The sequence below is a fragment of the Choristoneura fumiferana genome, chromosome 14 (genome assembly GCF_025370935.1).
Source record: "Choristoneura fumiferana chromosome 14, NRCan_CFum_1, whole genome shotgun sequence".
NCBI lineage: Eukaryota > Metazoa > Arthropoda > Insecta > Lepidoptera > Tortricidae > Choristoneura > Choristoneura fumiferana.
In genome coordinates, this window is record NC_133485.1 from 13,307,017 (window position 1) to 13,327,291 (window position 20,275).

A 20,275-nucleotide genomic window follows, 5' to 3' on the forward strand; every position below is an offset into this window, starting at 1 on the left:
CTGCGGGCCGCGGCGGGCCGTCGGCGCGCGCCGCCGACACGCTGCTGGACCAGCTGACGCACCTGCGCGCCGCGCTCGACGCAGCGCTCGACTCGCGCAGACACCACCACCGCGCGCCTGGTAACTATGGATAGGGGCGGCGGGCAGCTGGAGGGGCTGCGGGCCGCGGGGGCGTCGCGCGCGCCGCCGACACGCTGCTGGACCAGCTGACGCACCTGCGCGCCGCGCTCGACGCAGCGCTCGACTCGCGCAGACACCACCACCGCGCGCCTGGTAACTATGGATACGGGGGCGGCGGGCCAGCTGGAGGATTGAGACAGAATATACACGCAGCGAAAAAGCTGGTCTGTCGCCTGGTCTCTATTACATAAACTGGACAGGTGACAAGCGACACTTCCTATTCTATCTAAATTTCGTAACTAATACGAAACTGGTTTAACGTGGATCTCTCGTGTTAGGATCTGAAAGATGGCTAAAAACAAATGTTAACATAAACGCAATAGAAGCAATTGAGTTCTGAAAAAACGTGTTGTACAGTTTTAGCAGAATTTGACTGTAATGTTACAGTCGAAGAAATTGATCGCGTACCTTTTCACAATCAATTATGGAATTTCAATAAGACACGCGATTCAGTTTCTTTGAAATATCTGTGAAACTATTAAAAACATTACAGGGTTCTGAGTACCCATACCCTCCTTGTAAACTCCACAATGTGATCAATTGATCATCTGCTAATTTCCACTTTTCGTACTAACATGTATCCGTTCCTCAGGCTCCTTCCAACCCGACTTCCCTTCCTGGAAATTCAAAGGTCCTTACAACAACCCCATAAAGAAAGTGAAAGACCTAAACAACACCAAGTTAAAGATGGCGGACTCCAAGAGAAAACTTAACAACCTAATCGCCAAGCTACAAATCAGAATCGATTACGAATCTGAAAATTACGCGTCGGCGGGACGATCGGTGAAAGAAATTACAGACTATTTCGAGCACATTTCGAAAGGTCACCAACCTGACAAATTGAAAAGTTGCGACTATAATAAAGCTGATGTTTGGAGTTCTAATCGTGGCTTCGAAAAGTTCAATCTTAATAAGTCTACATTACCTAGCTTAGGGAAGCCTACGCTGTCGATACGTAAGAGCTCTCCTAAGAATGCGAATCTTCATTCGGTGTGGACGAACGCCATGTTGCAAGGACAGAGTATGTACTGCAGGAATGCGGTGCGGAGTGAGAACGCTAACGTGTTTAGTAATGTAAGGGACTCGCTGAGAACGAGCTTAGTGACGTGTGTGTTATTGTTGCAGTATATAATGTGATTAGGTCTACCGTGATGCCCACTACAGTAAGAGACCACTTCAATCCCCTTTCAGTTGCTCAGTAGCTAGAATTAGAAGCAGAAGTTTCCATTGTTCCTTATTTTTCCTGGAAAATAGAATAGTAATAGTACACTAAAATCGCTCGGGACTCGTCCGGTTTCTTCGCTTTTCTGAAGATTATATGAAAAGAAAACAGATCTTCTGTTTCGAGTTCCGAACGGCATTAGCAAACTAGTTTAATTATACTTATATCTTTTCTTGCTTATTCTGAAGTTAAAAAGAATCAAGATGTAAAAGGACTGGAAAACTCTTCTCGGAAGCCCGTTTTAATACTGCGATTTTTATTACATGTTTATACCGATTCTCCGAATTATCTAAATAACAGTCTTTCGAGACAGGTTTTCCTATTCATAAATTGAGAAACATCAACGCTAGTAGCGTTTTACTACTCATAAGCCGGAGAATTTGGATGCAGGTTCAAAATTTTCATGTCAGAAATATTTACTTTCTTCTTTTTTTGTGTCTTTTGTACTGTCTAAAAAACTAACTTAAATCTGTTTCTTCTCGCAGGTATGGAATCGGAAGAGCGCGCTGCCGAGTTAGTCGAGCTCCAAGAACAAGTGATCAAACTGAAGTCGCTGCTGTCGACCAAACGCGAACAGATCGCTACGCTACGCACCGTCCTCAAGTCCAACAAAAACACGGCCGAGGTCGCGCTGGCAAACCTCAAGTCCAAATACGAGACGGAGAAGACCATAGTCACCGAGACTATGTTGAAGCTGAGGAACGAGCTGAGATTGTTGAAGGAAGATGCTGCTACGTTCTCAAGTGAGTTTTTCTTCTGTTAAAATATCTTGAGTTTTCTTCGATTTATTTTAAGAAACGTATTTTGTACAGGTTTCCTCACGATGTTTTCCTTCACCGTAAAGCTCGTGATAAATTTTAATTGTAATACCGCTCATGAATTTCGAAAAACTTATGCTAGCTTGAGATGCGATAGGTCAAACGACTAGGCCACCACGGCGTTTTAAGCGTTATATAAGGCTATCTTTTTAATTGTTTTTTGTGACTTGAGTGGCTTTTTTTTACTTTTTTTTTTACAAACGTTAGGCAGGTCACATTGTGACGATTACTGTTAGTCTTTCATAGAATTGCCGTGGGAATTCGGTTCAAATTCAAAAATAGAAACCTTTGTATTGCGTAGGTCTGCGCGCGATGTTCGCGGCGCGCTGCGAGGAGTACGTGACGCAAGTGGACGAGCTGACGCAGGCGCTGGCGGGCGCCGAGGACGAGAAGAAGACGCTCAACCAGCTGCTGCGGCTCGCCGTGCAGCAGAAACTGGCGCTCACGCAGCGCCTCGAGGAGCTCGAGGTACCGCTACCGGTCGCTCATAAGCTGGCTCCACATTTGTATCATTTTGTCGTATCGAATCTCCGTCGCGTTGCACCGCCGCGTATCAAGATCGCTAGTGTGTCATCATGTAAAGGGAGAGTCGCGACATGTTTAACCACGCAGTTCGCTGTAAAGCGAATTATTCGGGCGAACTCGAATAGTGTTTGGGCTCCCGTCGATTTTTTGCCGCATATCACAGCGATCGAAGCACATCGAAGCTTTTATTGCGAGTATATGTGGCCATGTAGTTAGTGTTCGTTGTATCACGAACTTTCTATAGCAACAACGTGACACAAATCCTCATCCGATAATGAAGCCGCAGCATCAGGGGAAGGCCTTGGTCATAGACGGCTTTCGGCTATAAAGGGATGTTTACCATTTCAGGTGGACCGCGAGATGCGCACGCGGCGCGTCCCCAAGGCGGCGGGTCCGACGCGGACGCGGGGGCGGGATTTCTAGCGGGTCGTGCTCGCGCTGAAGGCCGCCGCCGCCGCGTTGCGCGCGCTGCTGCGGCCCCCGCGCCCCGCCCCGCGCCCCGCCCCACGCCCCGACCCGCCACCGCCCCGGAGATACACTGACACCGCCGCACCCTCGCTTGAGATGACCGGCTGTGACACGTATAGAACGATTCGCAACAGCTGGCATGAATGAATTGAACGAAAGTGTTGTCACTTGTCACGGTGCGAGTGTCGTTCTTATACAGGGGCCTTCTAATATTTTGTAAACAAGTACATAATACTTATAACAGGATTAAGAATAATTGAAACAACCTGTATTTTATCATTTCGTGATGCCGACATTGACATTTCATTCATTCGTGCCATCTCTAGTGAATCGACCTATACTACGGAGTGACAGTGTAATGTGTCTACAGTTTGGCCTAGTGTACTGGTAACTGTTGGACCATTATCAGCCGAACTAGTTTGACAGATCGATATGCACAAATGTTGCCACAGCTGTGATGTTCCTGTCAATATTATAGAAAAAATAACACTGGTGGTTTGCAAAATATTGCTGCTGCGCCTTGGTAATTCAATAATGTGTAAAAAGTGAACGAAATAGTTACACGTTCATGTAAGAAATAAAACGTACTATGTACTTTTTTGACGTAAAGTTTATAGTAATTTGGTATTATGCTTTTTAGACTCTTGTTTTGTTTCCATTTTTATTTCTCGAAGACTATATAACATCAATTTACTCTACTACTCTACTTATTTGGCAACGTTTTTATCTGTCAAACTGTTCGACTAATTTTGGCCTTGAGTATAATAGTACGAGAGCCTAGTGTGAATAGCTAAGAGTGTGTAGACTAACTATCGTCGTTATACTGTCAATGGTAGACTGTCTGATGGTGGTGGGGTAAAAGCGAGCGAACATACGAATTTATCGTGCCGCGCAGCGCTCGCGGCAATAGTTGCGGCATGAACTTCTTGGGACACGTGCAGTGAACAGTGATGCCCCTAGCGTCAACTAAATCTACTAAGTATAATGGTCGTCGACGACGACGTAACTTTTTATAAATCGTTCTTAGGAAAGTAAATTATTTATACGTTTTATAATATTAACCGTACCAATAACTTTAGGCGGAGGGGCTTCGTCGATAACCGGTGTCCGTCCCGCGCGGCGCGTCGCGTCCCGGAACCGTCAAACTGTGCAATAGCGCCCGCCGCGGGCACGGGCCGCAAGTTGAACTTACAGTCGACGGGGCCCCTCCATGAATGGTTGATGTTAAATTAAAGTTGACTGATTTTAATGTGTGAAGGGAGGGAGTAGGACTCTGTTGTTGCCGGCTGCGTATTCTTAGTTACCGTAAGCTTCCGTGGGCGCGCCAGCTCGCCGCCGGTGCGGCCCGCCGACCGCTCTGATACCGAATATCCTCCCGCTCGTATTGCAAGCCGTCAAATTAATGTTGATCGAGTATTTTTGTAATAGTATCGGTGTATTTTATTACGCGAATGAATTTATCGCCGTTGTTATGGATTCGTGTATATCCCGTGTGAGCAGATTTTACTATTGTGTCGGAAACAGGAATTATCGATAATGCCGTGCGAAGTTATTTTTTATGACATATTTTTAATATTATCGTACGGTTCTCGTATACTTATTATAGAAACCTCTACTCGATACGAATGTCTGATTACGTCCAAAATTAAATTTCTAAAAATAATCATCGGTGTCCATCCATTGTGTGCGCAAAAAGACTATGTAATCTGTTCTATAGTCGATACGTTTGTTGTGTTGTTGTGGCCCTCTGCCGAATACTTTCGTCCATCTTGTTCTAGTTGTACTCGTAGTGTCCCTATGTTTGGTTGTGGCCGCGCGGCCGGGCGCCGGCGGCGGAGACCGGGCCCGGCTGGCGCGGCGCACTCTGCCGTCCCGTGGCCTCGCCACACGCGTCCATTTCTTGTCCAGCGCCCGATCGACCGAATCGACGCCGCTCTAACGACCTGTCCCTTTTTAACTAAATATTTTTATCTTTAAATACAAATCGGTCTCTAGGTTGCTCAAATCTTGCTCACGAAGGTCGATCGGCGTTCTATTATTAAGACGAAATTTACAAAAAGATTATTGAATTGTTACAGTATTGTTTAGGTTGCCGGCGCGGCGGCAGCGTAGTGCCGTAGTGTGGGGTAGGCTAGTTCGACCGTTCCATGTAGTGGGCACTCGCCCTTCGTAGCTATTTTTACTGGATTAGGTATTATAGAGCTAGTTGATACGTTAACCTTCAAGTATACTTCGTAGGTTATCTAATTAAATGAGATCTCTGTTGAGATGCGTAGTGAATCGGTTTTGCAATATTAACATTATTAGCATAATTTGTTTGCATAGCTCAAAGCGGGCGGCCTTCGCCCGAGGACCATAGCCTTGCATTTATCGTTTTAGACTGTCATAATAACTGGCTTTTTATCGTAGAAGCACTCTTTATGTACTTAAACGATGGACTTACCAATAATAGCGTTAGTATCTATCTTTATTTTTTAAGTATTATTTTTCTTGGTATCTAAGCAGCAGACATCGTATTTGTATTGTTATGTCTAGTCAAGTTTACGGCGGCCGCGCTCGGCTCGCTGTCACGAGGTTGCAAGGGGCTGCTCTAATGTCCAATGCACTAGCACTAGAATTTGATGCTAATCTTCCATTAAGTATTTAATAGAGGATTATCGTGTAACGTAGCTCGCGGCGAGAGCGCGGCCGGCGCCGTCAGTACCCTGGTGGCAGAGCACTATTTATACTATGCTTTTATCATTATAAGCCTTTTTCGTCCACTTACACTTATCTTGAATTGACGTTGTTATGTTTATCAGTATTGTACACAAGTTTTTTGACATCAAGAAATCGTTTACATTAATTTATATCTGATTGTTATATTTTGTTAAGATGATTTGACTATATGGTTGGTGCGGGCCGTTTGTTGTATTGGGCGCGACTTAAACGTTATTCACTCTCTCGTTCGCGAATATAATGTTAGACCGAGATAGATGAGGTGTTGATACTGGCTGGTCGCGCCCGCGGCCTGCGCCGGCGCATATTCTGCGTTGTGAAGATACCGGTCGCCGGTCGCTCGATGTCTGCTGCCACTCGAGGTGGTGGTTTAGAGCGATTAACCAAATAAAAACATTATTTATACAGTTTAACTCTTTAGATTACTTATTTTGCTTAGGCATAGATATTATTTTCTATCATAGAAAAGTATTGAGTTTTTATTATTATAAAGATTTAAAAGTATTTAAAACGCCCGCTAGTTTATTATATTGCATGATTTAGTATTGGACAACTGGTAGCATGGATGTTCCCAATAGGTCAGCGATTAGCTTTTGAACCGCCGAGTCGACGAATATTGCACAGTTTGATGGTTCACCTCGCTGCTTCCTGGTAGTATTAGCAAGATGGCCGTCGATACAGATTGCTTTATTTGTGTAATCGTCTAATCAGTAATCAGTCAGATTACAAGTCTTTGCATAATAGAATCTCAATCAGAATTGTAACTTATGAGCTTTTGATAGTATATGTTCAGCTGTTGGTGCAGCCACCAAGACACTTGACTGACTTTTACAGCTTGTGACGTTGTTATAAGTTTAACAAGAGCTCAGCTAAGTGTGCCGGCGACTGCACTGGTCAGGATCGAGGACAAATAGTTCGCACCAGTCTCGGGAACATATCATGACAGAAGGAATATATTTTCAAACTGTAAGGCACGCCGTGTTGTCGCAATGACTGAAAACAATCATGTATGAGAATAATAAATTATTATATTTAAGTTTTGCCTTTTATTACTTACCACTATGCGTTACAAAACCATTAAGCTGTGATAGCATAATGGCTTGGCCTCTCAAGCAGAGAATCGTAGCTAAATTGGCAGGATCTGAAATAGGGTTATTATAATACTGGAGAATGTGACGTGCTAATGGCGTATGCACGTATTGAATAATTGAAATAACATCCAAAGGTTACAAATCCGACTACACCGCTCCACAAGTTGTACACCGAAATAAAAAAAGGTTATATTCTTATAATTTATGTATTTACAGTATGGTGAGTAACCGAGTAAAAGAACAGGTGTTAATGAATACAAAAAACAATTGCAAGGAACAAGTTTAAATAATATTTACAAGTACATACTAAAGTTAAATAAAAGCAAACGGTGCCTTTGACTAAATTTAGGCGGTTCTAAGTCACGTATAATTACGTTTTAATTCACTTGATTCGATACTTGATTGAATTGTTTTTGAATAGGAAATAAATACTGCCCATGGTAAAATAATAGAGAACCTGTCAAGAAATGCTCATATTGAGGTACTTGGTGCATAATAAAGACAAAACAAGAAAATCGCCAGATTGTCGAAAAAAGTTTGACAAAACATTTTTAGCATTTATATCGTTACATAAAATTTTGCAGGTGCTAAATTAACCATTTTGCGGGAAAAATTGAATTTAGATTTTGTTGTTAAATCTTGTTTAAGCTTGACAATTCCATACATTCTGACACCACTAGCTCAACTTAACAATAAATCGAGATTTTTTCCAGCAAAGTGGTCATAAGCGTGAAATTGAAATACCACTGTATCCTCGGAAGGCCCAACGTCATAAATTTTTGACATAGGTCAAAGCTAATGTCATCTTCACTATTTGACATTAAGGGGCTGTTTCACCATCCATTGATTAGTGTTAACTGACGGCAAAATCTACTAGACACTGGCAAAATTGTCCTCCAATGGACAGAGCCTATAGCCAAAACTATTGTAACCTCGTTCATACATCGAAAACTACATAATATGACTCTTACTCACTAAAGTACCATAGGGCTGCTTCACCACTCATTGAAACAAACAGAGACGGCATCACAGATACCTATCACGTAAAATTTATCAATGAGTGGTGAAACAGGCACATTAGTATGAAATGGATAACTGTTAGTCTGCGATAAACCCAATAATATCGGGTATGCAAAGTTATAAACAGTTTCGGTAACTCCTTGTTATGATTCTCTTATTCGAATATTTTGTAGTTCTTGTCTAATGGAATAAGAGCTACTAAACTCATCATAATTCATAAAAAATAGTAACAAACAATTTCATAGACAGGCCTAAGGTTAATAAGTCTATGCGCATTTTAAACTTTTTTTCTCGCTCCAGGGTGTTAGCTAGAAGGAATGCAGTCAGCGACAAAGGGATTTGCCGTCTCCGGAGCTAATCGCCCTGCCTGACAGCTTAAGCGTAAACCGCACACAGGACGGCAGTCGGGTCGGGTCGAGAGTACGGCGGGCTTTTATTAACGTGCCTGTGTATAATACATATAAACAACATCACACAGACGGCTAGTGCGGGGCGGAACGTGCGCGGGAATCGTGGTGTGATGTCGTCCATACATGGCCACATAAATAGCGCCGCATTCCCGTCTCGACCCGCTGCCGTCCTGTGTAGTTTACGCTTTAGTCGGCCTCTTCACGAACAAACTTCATTCTTACATTCATAAATATAAGTTTTCTTCTTGTAGCTAAATCCTTAACTATTATCCGAACCAAATTCAACCATTTACGAACAGCTTTTACGTAATATAACAATTATATAAATCATAACATTAGTCATTTCAAGTATAAATTTTAAATTCATTTAAATGTTACAGAAAAAAAAAAGAATTAGATTTTTATTTGGTTCTAACCTAGGTACATTATTTTTAATTTGGCATATTTTTATCAAAAAAAAATGGCTGTGAAATAAATTGTTACGTTTATTATAACAAGAATAAATAAGATTACCTATGCTAATTTATAACATCCCTATTTTATTAGTTTTTAAAACGTTAACAAACAATACAAATTCATGTCTAAAAGATGAATTTCAAAATTGCTGCCGTTAAATATTTTACACATTTTAAATATGCTCTTAAAATCTAAATAACAATCTTAACTGCTTATTCTCAAAAACTGTTTTAAGCCGGAAACTTACTATAAAAACGCGACGCGTGTTGAGTCGAATCAAATTGTACGAGTATTATTAAATAATCAGAATTTCATTATGATACGTCGCGTCGGATTAGGGACCGATAATGAATGACCGGAATGGCAGCGGCGCGGTGAGCACTTTCAGTGTGAAATCATTTTAAACTTTATCTACATACTTAAAAGACCAGTATCGCTTAAAACAATAACCGCCGACAAGACGCGGGCGGCCGCGCGACATTATCGAGCTTTTTAAGCGATACTGGTCTTTTGATTTTGTAGATAAAGTTTAAAATTCCTTCACACTGAAAGTGCTCGCCGCGCCGCTGCCGGCCGCTGCCATTCCGGTGTGAATCGGCCCTTGCCGCGTTTTTAATCATGTGTTTCCGCCTTCAACCATTGAATCGTCGACGAATTGACGCATTGTCACATCACATCGCATCTTACTTCTTACAGCCCGCCGCGGTAACAGCTAGTTGACCGGCGGCGAGATGAGCGTTTTTTTTATATAATTGTGTGTAGGTAACTCCTCGCGGTGAGAGTCGATCCCCCAATGAAAAGAACAATGCCATCCGCTTTATATTAAATAGGTAAACCGTCGTAAGCTCGACCAGCAGTCCAACCTTGTCTCAGTAAGCCATCATTGTACGCATCAAGGAAGTCACTGGGACATTTATTACGAAAAGGTATGTCGGGCCGCAGGTCGGGTTAACGGCGGTTTTCTTATAGTTTCGCTCACGTGATAGACGGTCAACTGAATCTTTGTGGCTCAATACCCGAGCACTAATGGCAACCGCTAGCCTCTAGCACTTAATTGCATTCTATTACATTAACTCACTGTGTCACCACTCTGTTAAATTTCTATTACCTTATATGACAGTTATTTATCATACTGTCGCTCTTTATTTTGTTAGAGGAGAAGGAGAATGCAACACAAATATCTGTCTCATTAAAATTATAGGTCTAAGAAGCCCCCTTTATATTTTACAGGTGTAGGTAATACAGGTGACGTATGTCTGGTATAAAAGTCAATAGAAATTTAAGTACGTCTGCTGAGAGATGTCCGTGTCAATACTGGAAAGCTTCACGGGTAGGTGAAATATGTGTAATAATCTCAATAACCTGTATTTAGATTTGAAAGTCTGTCATTGATTTTGGCACGCACCTAGTTTATTTGACGGTTGATTCAAATTAGATAACACATAATCTGATCTGATTCTTCTAACGCAAATGGTCTTGTTAGCATTATACACTGGTTTTACTTTGTGACTTCGTGTAAGATTGACGTTATGCGTACAATAAAGAGACGAAGTACCAGGTACAACGCATGACGTTATTCGAAGTGCCTCTCACACACGCTCTCGCCAAACTTTGATCAAATTCAAAAGTATCGCAGTACAAGCTTCATAGGTCAGTTAGAATTTCAAAAAATATCGGACTCAATTTTATTAATGAAACCAAAATACAGACATATAGCCGGTTAGTTCTGCCTGACGTCGAATCGTACGATACTTTTAAGCACAGCGTGACGTCTCGAACTTTGACGCGCTTCTTTGTCATTGTTTATTCGATATCCGAAGAAAAAAAAAACTTGTCCAATATTTTCTGATAAACTACACATTTTTATTGACCCCGTGAGCTACGGTGTAACTGTTACATAAATTACTCGCTAACCCGTTCACAGCGCGACGAGGTCCGTTATGTCCCCGGGCGGCGGCACGGCGCTGGGCCGGAAGTACCGGCACAGCTGGTCGTAGAGCTCCAGCCGGGCGTGGCGCGCGGCCCACTCGGCGCCCTCCCCCCCCTCGCCCGCGGAGGGCTCCTCCTCGTCCTCGCCGACGTCCCAGGTGTCGGGCGCCACGGACGGCACCTCCTCGAAGGGTTGCGGCGGTTCGGGGATTACGTCGTCTGCGCCTAATACCTGCAGAAATATAGGGCTCTCTGAATAATAGTGCCACTCTCGACTTAAATGAACGGTACACCATTGTGCTATGATAATGTGCATCAATGTACCTAAATTAGTTTGCTAATGTCATTTGGAACTCGAAATAGGAGATCGGTTTTCTTTTGCTAATTCGCTACTAACATTAGTCAATAAGTGTTTATGTATTACTAACAAAATGGATTGAAAAGTCTGAATAAATATGATTATTATTATTATTATTATTAATACCGACCTGATATTTGAAAGCCGTGTCGAAAAATAGAGTCGGTATTTCCATGTCGGTATGAAGACTGTCACTCGACCCCTACCTACTAGCCCCTAGGGGAGGGGGGCTACTACGAAAATCGAAGTTCGCATCGTTCTCATATTAAATAATATTTTATTATCGTCAGCGGGATGGCAAGATACGAAGTTCGAATTTTGCACTTCGTAGTATTGGCTCTGTGCACGACATCAGCGCCACCTAGCGTCCACAACTTTTTTGGCTCTGATGCTCTGACGTTTTGAAATTTCATCGCGACATTGTGACAAAAATCAAACCTATAACGTATAAATTTATAATACAAAATGACGGTGATACCGTGATTTGGGTGGACAAAAGGTTGTGAACTCATTTTTAGTCATTAAAATTAAATGAGGTAAGTAAAATTTATTCAAAAAGTGTGTTTTATTTTCGTTATGTCAGGGTTTGTTTACTTCTTGTACTTTTACTGTAAAACGAAAAGATAAAGCATCATAACACAAACATCTATTACTAAAATTAGGTAGTTAAAGTCTATACAAATTGCTGTGTTAATGACAGATTCATATGAGCCTAGATTATTTCTTGTTTTGGCCACTATGTACCACATGGGTGGTAGTTCGCACCCTCCCAATAGGGCTAGTGTTAGTGTGTACATACCGCGTGCAGCGCGTGCGCGAGGTCGGGCGGCGCGGCGGCGGCGGCGCGGCGGCGGGCCAGCGTGCGCACGCGCCGCGGGGTCAGCGCCACGCAGCCGCGCGCGCCCGCCGCGCCCGAGAACAGCACCGTCGCCAGCCTGTGGAAACGCTCCACCTGGAACAACACCATTACATTAAACCTCTTCACCGCCAGTCATCCACTCGTGACAGCCAATGGAATGCCTCACACGCCATGGTCTATACAGGTCCGACATTCAACTCGAAATTAATCCTTCTGCAATGGAATTAAAAATCAAGTTGATTTGAAGCTGGTTTTTCTGTAGCATACAGACAGAGCCCGTCACTTCATTACCCGACTGCCCGAAGGAGGGTTATGTTTTGCGAGCGTATGTATGTATGTATGTTTGTGGGTATGTATGTCCATTTCTTTGGTCCTCGCTGCAGCCTTAACGGCTAGACGGATTTTAACATGAAATATCATTGGATTTGTCATAATTGTCGGAGTGACATAGGCTATATAATATTTCAATATGGCGTCTGCGAAAAAAATATGGCGGAGGAATGAAAAAATAAAATTGTATTGTAACTAAATGGGTATCAAATGAAAGATAATAATAAGCCCATTCTAAATATGTATGGATTATAATTCTTTTATTCTACCGTTTACACATAAATATTAAAAAAGTGTAAAATAAAACATCAAATAAAAAAAATCAAAAAACCCAACTGCCAAAACTAAAAGGAAGGAAATAAGCCTAGTGGTCTAGAACTCTGTGTAGCTAATTTAAAGTTCAACAGTCGGGACCCATTTAAATCGTGACGCTCAAAAACTTATTTTCTTCCTTTTACTTTTGGCAGTTGGATATTTTTTTTTTATTTAATGTTTTATTTGTAGTGTTAATATGAAACAGTTGGGAAATGTATCATTTGAGAAAAAACATTGTACGAAAAGCCCGCATCCCAGATAAACTGAATAGATGCCGGCATTCTGAAGTATGCGCGAACATACATCCCGTCAATGTTTTTTTATATACATTAATGATATAAATCATTACATAAACAACGACATATGACTCGCCTCCTTCGGGTCGCTATGATCCATAGCATCATGCAGCTCCGTTCTCAAGTACTTGAGCGCCATGCAGTCCCGGCCGGGCGTGGCGGCCAGCTCCCTGTAGCATGCTTCTCGGACGGCCACGCGCGCCTCCCGCGCCACGCTGTCCAACGAGGCCCGACGCAGGCGGAGCGCCCACAAGTCGTCCAGGCGGAGACGGAGGCTGTTCTGGTTGCCGGGGTTGCCGCCGAACAGGTAGTGGATCTGTGGGATGGGAAAATTGAGTTACGGATGTCCTGGCCTCTATGATAAAAGTATGATAAAAGCTACAACTGCTACAATGCTGCAATAATTAATATTCCGAAAAAAAAGTCTTATTAATTGTATAAAATAGAGTTAGGTTTCGTAGCTTGCCGTCCCGCTAAAGCTTATATTATTTAATACGAGAGTGAGAGGGACGGTCACCTTGCGGGCGGGGTCGTACACGAGCTGGTGCGCGAAGCGCGGGCGCGGCGCGCGCGGCGCCACGCTGTCGTTGCGGTACACGCAGGCCCACGCCAGCCGCCGCAGGGAGAACACCCACAACGTGTTGTACACGCGCTTATCCTTCTCTTTGCTCATGCCCTGTAAACATAGTTAAATAAATAAGTCGACCGTAATGTCAGGCGGATGGCCAAGTGGTTAGAGAACCTGACTACGAAACTTTAGGTCTCAGGTTCAATTCCAGGCCGCTGCAGATACAATACAATACAACTACAAAACAAAACAATTATAATTGTATGAATAAGACAAATATTTGTTCTCGGGTCTTGAATGTTTAATTTGTCTTTAAGTATGCATTTATAAGAATGGTTATCCGTTGCCTAATATCCATAGTACAAGCTTTGCTTAGTTTGGGACTAGGTCGATTGGTGTCAAGAGTCCCATGATATTTGATATTTATAGTAAGTATGTTTGTATAGTCACGATCACGGATTGAGCCCGACTGCCCGTCCCACACCACTGATACATACAGACAGCACGAACAGCTCGTCGGTGTCGGGGTCGATGGTGGCGCGCTGCGTGAAGCCGGCGGCGGGCGGCGGGCACGCGGCGGCGCCGGCGCACAGCGCGCCGCACGCGCCCGACTGCCCGTCCCACACCACTGATACATACAGACAGCACGAACAGCTCGTCGGTGTCGGGGTCGATGGTGGCGCGCTGCGTGAAGCCGGCGGCGGGCGGCGGGCACGCGGCGGCGCCGGCGCACAGCGCGCCGCACGCGCCCGACTGCCCGTCCCACACCACTGATACATACAGACAGCACGAACAGCTCGTCGGTGTCGGGGTCGATGGTGGCGCGCTGCGTGAAGCCGGCGGCGGGCGGCGGGCACGCGGCGGCGCCGGCGCACAGCGCGCCGCACGCGCCCGACTGCCCGTCCCACACCACTGATACATACAGACAGCACGAACAGCTCGTCGGTGTCGGGGTCGATGGTGGCGCGCTGCGTGAAGCCGGCGGCGGGCGGCGGGCACGCGGCGGCGCCGGCGCACAGCGCGCCGCACGCGCCCGACTGCCCGTCCCACACCACTGATACATACAGACAGCACGAACAGCTCGTCGGTGTCGGGGTCGATGGTGGCGCGCTGCGTGAAGCCGGCGGCGGGCGGCGGGCACGCGGCGGCGCCGGCGCACAGCGCGCCGCACGCGCCCGACTGCCCGTCCCACACCACTGATACATACAGACAGCACGAACAGCTCGTCGGTGTCGGGGTCGATGGTGGCGCGCTGCGTGAAGCCGGCGGCGGGCGGCGGCACGCGGCGGCGCCGGCGCACAGCGCGCCGCACGCGCCCGACTGCCCGTCCCACACCACTGATACATACAGACAGCACGAACAGCTCGTCGGTGTCGGGGTCGATGGTGGCGCGCTGCGTGAAGCCGGCGGCGGGCGGCGGGCACGCGGCGGCGCCGGCGCACAGCGCGCCGCACGCGCCCGACTGCCCGTCCCACACCACTGATACATACAGACAGCACGAACAGCTCGTCGGTGTCGGGGTCGATGGTGGCGCGCTGCGTGAAGCCGGCGGCGGGCGGCGGGCACGCGGCGGCGCCGGCGCACAGCGCGCCGCACGCGCCCGACTGCCCGTCCCACACCACTGATACATACAGACAGCACGAACAGCTCGTCGGTGTCGGGGTCGATGGTGGCGCGCTGCGTGAAGCCGGCGGCGGGCGGCGGGCACGCGGCGGCGCCGGCGCACAGCGCGCCGCACGCGCCCGACTGCCCGTCCCACACCACTGATACATACAGACAGCACGAACAGCTCGTCGGTGTCGGGGTCGATGGTGGCGCGCTGCGTGAAGCCGGCGGCGGGCGGCGGGCACGCGGCGGCGCCGGCGCACAGCGCGCCGCACGCGCCCGACTGCCCGTCCCACACCACTGATACATACAGACAGCACGAACAGCTCGTCGGTGTCGGGGTCGATGGTGGCGCGCTGCGTGAAGCCGGCGGCGGGCGGCGGGCACGCGGCGGCGCCGGCGCACAGCGCGCCGCACGCGCCCGACTGCCCGTCCCACACCACTGATACATACAGACAGCACGAACAGCTCGTCGGTGTCGGGGTCGATGGTGGCGCGCTGCGTGAAGCCGGCGGCGGGCGGCGGGCACGCGGCGGCGCCGGCGCACAGCGCGCCGCACGCGCCCGACTGCACGTCCCACCACCACAGATCCAGTAAGTGCTCTTTGTTGCGCTGCCCTGCGAATATGTATAGACGCCGCTGGATCTAAAACAAAATACCAAAAAAGTTTGAAAACATTACTAAATTAAACAATTCAACTCACGATTATAAATCAGGAATGGTGAAAGAATTTTTTGAATATCTTAAAAGCAAAGAAGATAATGGACGTTTTAAATCCTGTTTAATCCTGGTAGTCCGGCAAGGATCGTCTCCGCAGGTCGGAACTCTTTAACGGTTAATGGCATCGACTTTAAATTTAGTATGCAAATGTAGTTCGGGTGACAATGCAAGTAAAGTCAATAAAAAATATAGTCAGCAAAAAAGCACATACTCAAAATGAATTTTATACCAAAAACTTGTTTCAGAAATTGATGATTTTTACGTCATTCATTTTATATTCCCTATCGTGTATCGTCCTCCCAGCTAGTACTCACGGGATGAAACAGCATGGAGTGCGACACGCGCGGCTGCGGCGCGTTCAACGAGTGCCGGTCGGCCAGTAGCAGCTGCCACGTGTTGGTGCGCAGGTAATACGCGTACAGACCGGAGTATTGGGGGGATGCCGCCTCCTCTCTGAAAAAAAAAACAATATGTTTTTTAAATCAAACATAAACACACTGCAATCGCAAATTCATCTCACTTTAGTTCATCTTGTTAATCACATTCGCAGGCTACCAAGATACAGGATCAGCTTAGTTTGGAGTCTGATAGATGTACCGCATGAATTGTAAAAAAAAACGAGAGCTTCAAATTTGTTGCATTAATTTCCAAAATCACTAAATTGAGAATTCTCAGCTCGATCTGTAGAACTAAGTATTAGGTTAAGGCAAAAGGCGGTAGCCCAAAAAATACTTTTGAGTTGTTTATACCATTGTGTAGTTTAAGACATATTTGGCATTTGATGGTATAAATTACTTAATTTTTTTTTTTTAGATACCGCCTTTTATCTTAAGAGCGTTTATACCTGCTGAGCTGGCAATGTTGTATTTTTGTTAGTTTTTCTCGATTATTCCATAAAAATTGAATGAAAATTAAAAATGTGGTCTGATAGAACTGTTCTTAATATATAAGTTAATGTATGCGATAACTATGCGTGATAGACTTTTTTTTAAAACGTTATTGTTCGTTTTTAAAGAATATAAAAGGCTGGTATGATGACCGGATGGCTAAGTGGTTAGAGAACCTGACTATGAAGCTTGAGGTCCTGGGTTCGAATTCCGGCCGGGGCAGATATGTGTGAATAACACGAATGTTTGTTTTCGGGTCTTGGATGTTTAATATGTATTTAAGTATGTATTTATCTATATAAGTATGTCTATCCGTTGCCTAGTATCCATAGTACAAGCTTTGCTTAGTTTGGGACTAGGTCAATTGGTGTCAAGTGTCCCATGATATTTATTTATTTATTATTTATTTATATCCGCTGTGTCGTGTCGACTCACGTGTTGTGCGGCAGCACGCGGCCGCCGAACACGTAGACGGTGCGAGTGTCGTGTCGACTCACGTGTTGTGCGGCAGCACGCGGCCGCCGAACACGTAGACGGTGCGAGTGTCGTGTCGACTCACGTGTTGTGCGGCAGCACGCGGCCGCCGAACACGTAGACGGTGCGAGTGTCGTGTCGACTCACGTGTTGTGCGGCAGCACGCGGCCGCCGAACACGTAGACGGTGCGAGTGTCGTGTCGACTCACGTGTTGTGCGGCAGCACGCGGCCGCCGAACACGTAGACGGTGCGAGTGTCGGCGTCGATGCACATCTGGTGGTCGAACACGAGCCGCGGCCCGCCCGCCGCCGCCGTGTCCGCGCATACTAGGGACCACGCGTTAGTCGCCACGTCGTACATGTATAGATCGCTCTGAAAACATCAAACACATCAAAACATCTAAAAATAAATCGAGTGACCTAGAATCTGTTAAGTAACTTAAAGTTATCAGGCGGGTCCATTCAAAATCGTGACCGGCTCTAAAACTCTGGGTAATAGGTCCCGACTGTTGAACTTTAAGTAACTTAACAGATTCTAGACCTCTCGACTTATTTTTATCTTTTTTTATTTCCCCAACCATGTTTTTTTCGCGGACGCCATATTGAAATATTTTATACCCTATCGTCGGCGATACTGCTGCGTAACTAGCATTTTCCAAAAGATATAATTTTCACAGTACTGACACTGTACTGTTGAAATGTTGACTGTAAAAATTATCCTTATGGAAAATGCTAGTTACGCGGTATTGCAGTATCAGCGACGTTATATCACTCCGATAGTTATGACGACGCTAAAGCCTTGTGTTGTGATGCTCTCTGTCTCTCTCTCTCTCTCTCTCTATATAGCTTGTGATGCGACACAACACAAGCCGTGACAACACACTGCATCGGATGTGAACGCAACCATATATAAAATGTATGAAACCGATACCGTTCTGATGCGTCACGACACAACACGACAGATAAATGTGAACGCGGCTTAATGATACTTCTTTGTCTCTAGGCCTCCATCGCCCACAAGGGGGCGTTAAGGTCCACTTTGGGAAAGACTGCCTCAGAGTAAATAATAATAATAAAAAGCCATTTATTTCGGACAGAATCCATAGAGGTTAGTTACAATGAAAATACAAACAAGTGGTGTTAGTAAGTAGGTACAATTATAATAATATACACGACTGCCCAACGCCGTCAACCATGATTATGAGGTTGCGGCAGCGTGCAGCCCCATCCAGCGCCTCATCATCGGGGAGTCCCACCGGCCGCCCAGCGCACGCGGGACACTGTTGGAACTATCACGCAACCGACTGAGCAACGAGGCATAGACGGTAAGCGGTAAGGCAAAGAGGTAAAGACGGCACTCACATTCATATTGGTAGGCAGCCGCTGCGCGTTGTCGAGGTACCGTCCGAGCGTGTAGAGGCGGCGCTGCGTCGGGTCGAACACCATCTTGTGGCAGGAGCGCGGCGAGGGCCCCCCCGCGGCGCCGCTGTGCCCGCACAGGAGCGTCCAGCGCTCCGCTGACGTGTCGTACGCCCACAGGTCGTCCAGGTCCGAAGACCCATTCCAGCCGCCGAACAAGTATAAAGTTCCTGAAGGAGGTACAACTGATAACTACTTGGGCGACCGAGCTTCGCTCGGGCTAAAACCCGATATCAAGCGTTTTCCCAGAGATAAGACCAAGCTAGATCGATGTTTCATCTCCGAAAACCCCCACATACCAAATTTCATCGAAATCGTTGGAACCGTTTCCGAGATCCCCGAATTGTAATATAATTGTACAAGAATACGGTATTTGACAACTCCTGATTTTGCCATATCTTAATATTATTATGAAAGGAGAAAATTTAAATCGGTTGAAAATCGGATTTATAGTGATTTTTTGAAAAATCTATATACCTGTCTCTTTCTCAAACGCTTTTCTCTATGCAGCAAGTATGGCGGTACTGGCGTGTGACGTCACATGCCAGTATGTCTTTCTCTGTCTAATCTTAAATTTCAAACCTTTATAACTTTGTTATTTGTAAAGGTAGCTTAAAAATTGTTTTCTATTCGATAACAGGCATTGTGTAGTTTTAATTTATAAAACATATACAAAATAGTCAAATACTGTATTGCTCGTTTAAAGATATAAGATACTGAAAAAAATAAAAAGTAAAATTACTGACATACAAAAAGTTAGTCTCTGAAACACACTCGCTGCCCCCGGTATCATAAGTTATTCATGCATGCGCTAGGGTTGCATCGTTTATAATTTTTTTATACGATCGGGAGAAAACGCGCAGGCGCGTCACCTGATGGAAAGCAATCACCGCCGCCCATGGACATCCATAAGCTGTGTTACGGGTGCGTTGCCGAGCCTAAACTCTATTAATATCTGTTTATAGAAGAATGAAGAATATTATGCGTTTGCGCGTGGCGGTTGAATATTAAGTGGGAGTAATCTGAGTCAACTTATAATATTACTGCAAGCATAACGCTGTTTTTCAGTGGGACCCGTATTGGTACCCCTGCCGTTACATACAAATCCCCGGTACTCACCGGTGGTGGGGTCAACGACCAGCTGGTGTCCGCCGCGCGGGCCGGGCCGGCTGCAGCAGCCCGCCTCCAGTTCCGGCTCGCCGTCTAAGTTCAGCTCCTGTTATATCAACCATTAGAGAAAAGACTTCCAATGTTGCAAGAAATAAAGTGTTTTTAAGTAATGGGACACGTAGAATGTATCGACACAATTTGCGCCGATCTCGTTGTAAATTGTTGTAGCTCAGAGGACGTATCTGTGTAACGCGCAGTGGCATTCACAACACAATCTCTTTCTTTACCGTGTCTATATATTATCTTGGCTTTGCCGACCATATCAAGAAGCCTAAGAAGAAAGAAGTGATGAAAAAGATGGTGATTCCGAGTGCGTTAGACAATACGGCCCCTGGCCATGCGCTCTGCAACCTGCCTTGATTCTATTCGGGATTTTTAGATTCTCAAATCTAATCTGCAAAACATTGAATACGGCTGAGATTTCAAGCTGAACCGAA

General features: G+C 45.6%; 3 protein-coding genes across 3 annotated transcripts in view; 1 reads left to right on the top strand and 2 right to left on the bottom strand.

Moving 5' to 3' along the window:
- The window catches only part of BicD (Microtubule-associated protein Bicaudal D), a 25,364-nt gene extending 18,397 nt beyond the window's left edge, over positions 1-6,967 (top strand). The window contains exons 8-11 of the mRNA XM_074097547.1: positions 135-273; positions 1,888-2,145; positions 2,522-2,688; positions 3,094-6,967. Of these exons, the coding sequence (XP_073953648.1) occupies positions 135-273; positions 1,888-2,145; positions 2,522-2,688; positions 3,094-3,168 (639 nt within the window). The 3' untranslated portion in view covers positions 3,169-6,967. The remainder of the gene's footprint in view (positions 1-134; positions 274-1,887; positions 2,146-2,521; positions 2,689-3,093) is intronic.
- Positions 6,968-10,825: 3,858 nt separating this feature from the next.
- On the bottom strand, positions 10,826-14,788 carry LOC141435215 (uncharacterized). The gene is made up of 5 exons (XM_074097856.1): positions 14,061-14,788; positions 13,513-13,671; positions 13,072-13,311; positions 11,995-12,147; positions 10,826-11,069 (listed from the first exon to the last, which is right to left on the bottom strand). The coding sequence occupies exons 1-5, from the start codon at positions 14,766-14,768 to the stop codon at positions 10,827-10,829; spliced, it is 1,503 nt and encodes a 500-aa protein (XP_073953957.1). The 5' UTR covers positions 14,769-14,788; the 3' UTR covers position 10,826.
- Positions 14,789-16,169: 1,381 nt separating this feature from the next.
- Positions 16,170-20,275, bottom strand: part of LOC141435027 (muskelin-like) — a 51,452-nt gene continuing 47,346 nt past the window's right edge. The window contains exons 6-9 of the mRNA XM_074097548.1: positions 19,788-19,884; positions 18,612-18,838; positions 17,459-17,622; positions 16,170-16,341 (exon numbers count right to left, since the gene is read on the bottom strand). Of these exons, the coding sequence (XP_073953649.1) occupies positions 16,170-16,341; positions 17,459-17,622; positions 18,612-18,838; positions 19,788-19,884 (660 nt within the window). The remainder of the gene's footprint in view (positions 16,342-17,458; positions 17,623-18,611; positions 18,839-19,787; positions 19,885-20,275) is intronic.

What these genes read in the sequence shown, in the direction of transcription:
- LOC141435215 (XM_074097856.1), bottom strand. Translation starts at nt 14,768, where the DNA reads ATGTATCAGTGGTGTGGGACGGGCAGTCGGGCGCGTGCGGCGCGCTGT. An exon ending in ACGAGCTGTTCGTGCTGTCT is followed by an intron (nt 13,672 to 14,060) that starts GTATGTATCAGT and finishes CTATGTTTACAG; the next exon opens with GGCATGAGCAAAGAGAAGGA. An exon ending in TGTACGACCCCGCCCGCAAG is followed by an intron (nt 13,312 to 13,512) that starts GTGACCGTCCCT and finishes CCCATCCCACAG; the next exon opens with ATCCACTACCTGTTCGGCGG.